The 2,498-nt window shown below is 68.2% G+C and overlaps 1 protein-coding gene across 1 annotated transcript in view; it reads left to right on the top strand.

The window, feature by feature from the left end:
- The window catches only part of GABRA5 (gamma-aminobutyric acid type A receptor alpha5 subunit), a 69,732-nt gene that overhangs the window by 60,557 nt on the left and 6,677 nt on the right, over positions 1-2,498 (top strand). The window contains exon 6 of the mRNA XM_011380588.1: positions 1,005-1,148. Within this exon, the coding sequence (XP_011378890.1) occupies positions 1,005-1,148 (144 nt within the window). The remainder of the gene's footprint in view (positions 1-1,004; positions 1,149-2,498) is intronic.

Here is a 2,498-nt window from a genome sequence, read left to right as displayed (position 1 = left end):
TCATCATGCCCAGCTCACCCCGCCGGGCCCCGGGCTGCTGCCTGTCCCTTCCCCGTCCACCCGTCCCTGTGTCCTGCCGCAGCCTTGACAAGGTGTCACACACCTAGCGGTTTATAACGTGTTTATTAGCTAACTGCTTAGGGCCGCCGAGTCTCAGGATGTGCAAACCGTTACTTTCCGCAGCTGAAACTTAGACGACGTTGTGTGTCACTTACGGCCCCCTCACCCCGAAGCTCGGGGAGGCGAAATGATGCAGAGGCCTGCGCCCCATTTCCAGAGGTGCTGCCCACTCCGCTCCTGGTCACTGTCACCTCCCCCACGCCGCTTGGCTCACGGGCCCTTCCTCCCCCGCGAGGCCGGCGGGGCTGGTGGCGTCCGTGTCCCTGAGCTGCGTCTCTCCGCCTCCCCCTGGCGGAGTCCTGCGTTTTGAGGCTCAAGCGATTACGCCGAGCCGCGGGGATAATCCGGGATCATCTGTTGGCTCTGAGGCCCGGGCCCTAATTCCACCTGCGCGGTGCCGTGGCGCGTGACGTCCACAGGCAGTGTCACTCACAGCGTGACACCGGGGACGAAGGCCGGGTCACCACGCCACGTCCCCAGCAGGACCGCGTGGGACAGCAGGACGGGGGCCGTCGCCAAGTGGGGCCCTTGCAGTAGGGGGCGCGGTCAGGGGCCGCCCGGCTGCCGCACACATTTGTCACCGTGCAGCCTGCGTCACAGCAGCAGGAGCCCTGGGAAGCGGGTGGTCACCACCCCATCGTCCAGGTGGGGACACTGAGGCCGGGGCCGCGGGCTCAGGGCCCCAGAGCAGAATCGCCGGAGGTGCCGGGGCCTCGGGTGGGGAGGGCCGGACCGGTGGCCTCCGCCTGGCCCAGCGCCCGCCCACCCCGCATCGCCCCACATCGCTCACAGCCATCTCTCTCTCTCACGGCTTTTGCAAACACCTTGGGGTGCGCAGGCGGCGGAGGGCGCCGTGGTCATGCCACATTCTGTCCCCCATGCAGACGCGTACCCCAACTCCGAAGTCGTCTACGTCTGGACCAACGGCACCACCAAGTCGGTGGTGGTAGCAGAAGACGGCTCCAGGCTGAACCAGTACCACCTGATGGGGCAGACGGTGGGCACGGAGAATGCCAGCACCAGCACAGGTGAGCCGGGCCGCACCCCGCCAGGGGGACCGGGGGGCCGCCACGTGCCCCGCGCCCCATCTGGGGGGCTGGGGGCCGCCACATGCCCCACACCCCATCTGGGGGAGCTGGCGGCCACCGAGCACATCCCACGTCACCCTCCTGCACCCACCCCCGTGGTCTGGGGCACAGCTCTTGCACGGTGCTGGCAGCCAGGAGCCCCTGAGTCGCCCCTCCCTGCAGCTGCCCGCAGAGACACCAGCTGTGTCAGCGGCTTTAGGGGCCGTGCGAGGCCTTAACCTGCGGCGCCTCCACCCGCGTGGGGCCAGGGGCCGCATGGGTCCTGAGGGAACAGCCCCCGCGCCCAGCGCTGAGGCCCCGGCCACACTCCCGCAGGACGGGCCACACTCCTTCCTGCACGTACCCCGCTCTCTGCTCTCCTGGCCCCTGCTTCGGGCGTCCAGAGAGTCCCCTGGGTGGCCTTTGGGAAGCACAGCCGGCAGCACAGAAATAGACGGGGCCGCTGAAGAAGGAGTGTGCGCTGTCACAGCCACACGTGTGAAACAGGTGGGCGTGCAAAGGGACGCGATGCCTCCCTCTCCTCAGCCTGCGGGGCGTGTCCTCGGACGCCTCCTGGCCACGGTCCCCCAGCTCCGTGTGACAGGGCAGGGACTTCCGGGCTCTGGAGTGTCACCACACGGCCCAGCAGGAAAGCATAAAAAGGATGGAGTGAGTTCTGACCCCCTCAGGACACCCCCAGGGAGGCCTGGTCAGCCCCCTCCCGGTCAGCACTGCCCACGCCCGGAGCCTGGCCGGGCCGGGAGGACAGGGCGGTGGCCTCTCCTGTGGTCACCATGCTGCGTGCAGCACCAGAGGACAGGGCCGGTGTCATGGGGAGGAGCGGAAGGCAGCTCGGCAGGAGCCGGCGGGGTTGGCGGTGCTCCAGGCGCTGCGGTTTGCCGTGGCGTCGCCGGCTCTCTGAGATATTACGAGCGAGGTCCCTGTCCTGATTTGCTTTCTGAAACGCCGGTCGTTTCTCTTTCCCATCGTCTGAGAGCGACCTCTGCCCTCCGTCCCAAAATCAAACAAAACGAGCAACAGCAGAAACGCGTTCGAGGCAGGAAAGATCTCAAACCCCACGACGAAGAATCAGGGGTGCCCTCCGCTCAGGCGCCGCGGGAGGCCCGGTCCTGCTGCTACACGCACCGCGGCCCTTCCCTGTGCCTCTGGGTTTTCCGGGAGCCCCTCTCCCCTGCTCTCGCCCGGCTGGGGCCGCGGGGACGTGGGCACTGCCACAGCCCGGCGCCGGCCACTGCTGAGCACCGCGGGCCTTGCTGAGCCCTGGGCCTCGGCTCCAGCAGCAAACACCCT

This window comes from Pteropus vampyrus, unplaced genomic scaffold, assembly GCF_000151845.1.
Source record: "Pteropus vampyrus isolate Shadow unplaced genomic scaffold, Pvam_2.0 Scaffold395, whole genome shotgun sequence".
Lineage (NCBI taxonomy): Eukaryota > Metazoa > Chordata > Mammalia > Chiroptera > Pteropodidae > Pteropus > Pteropus vampyrus.
This window is presented reverse-complemented; position numbering and strand designations above follow the sequence as displayed.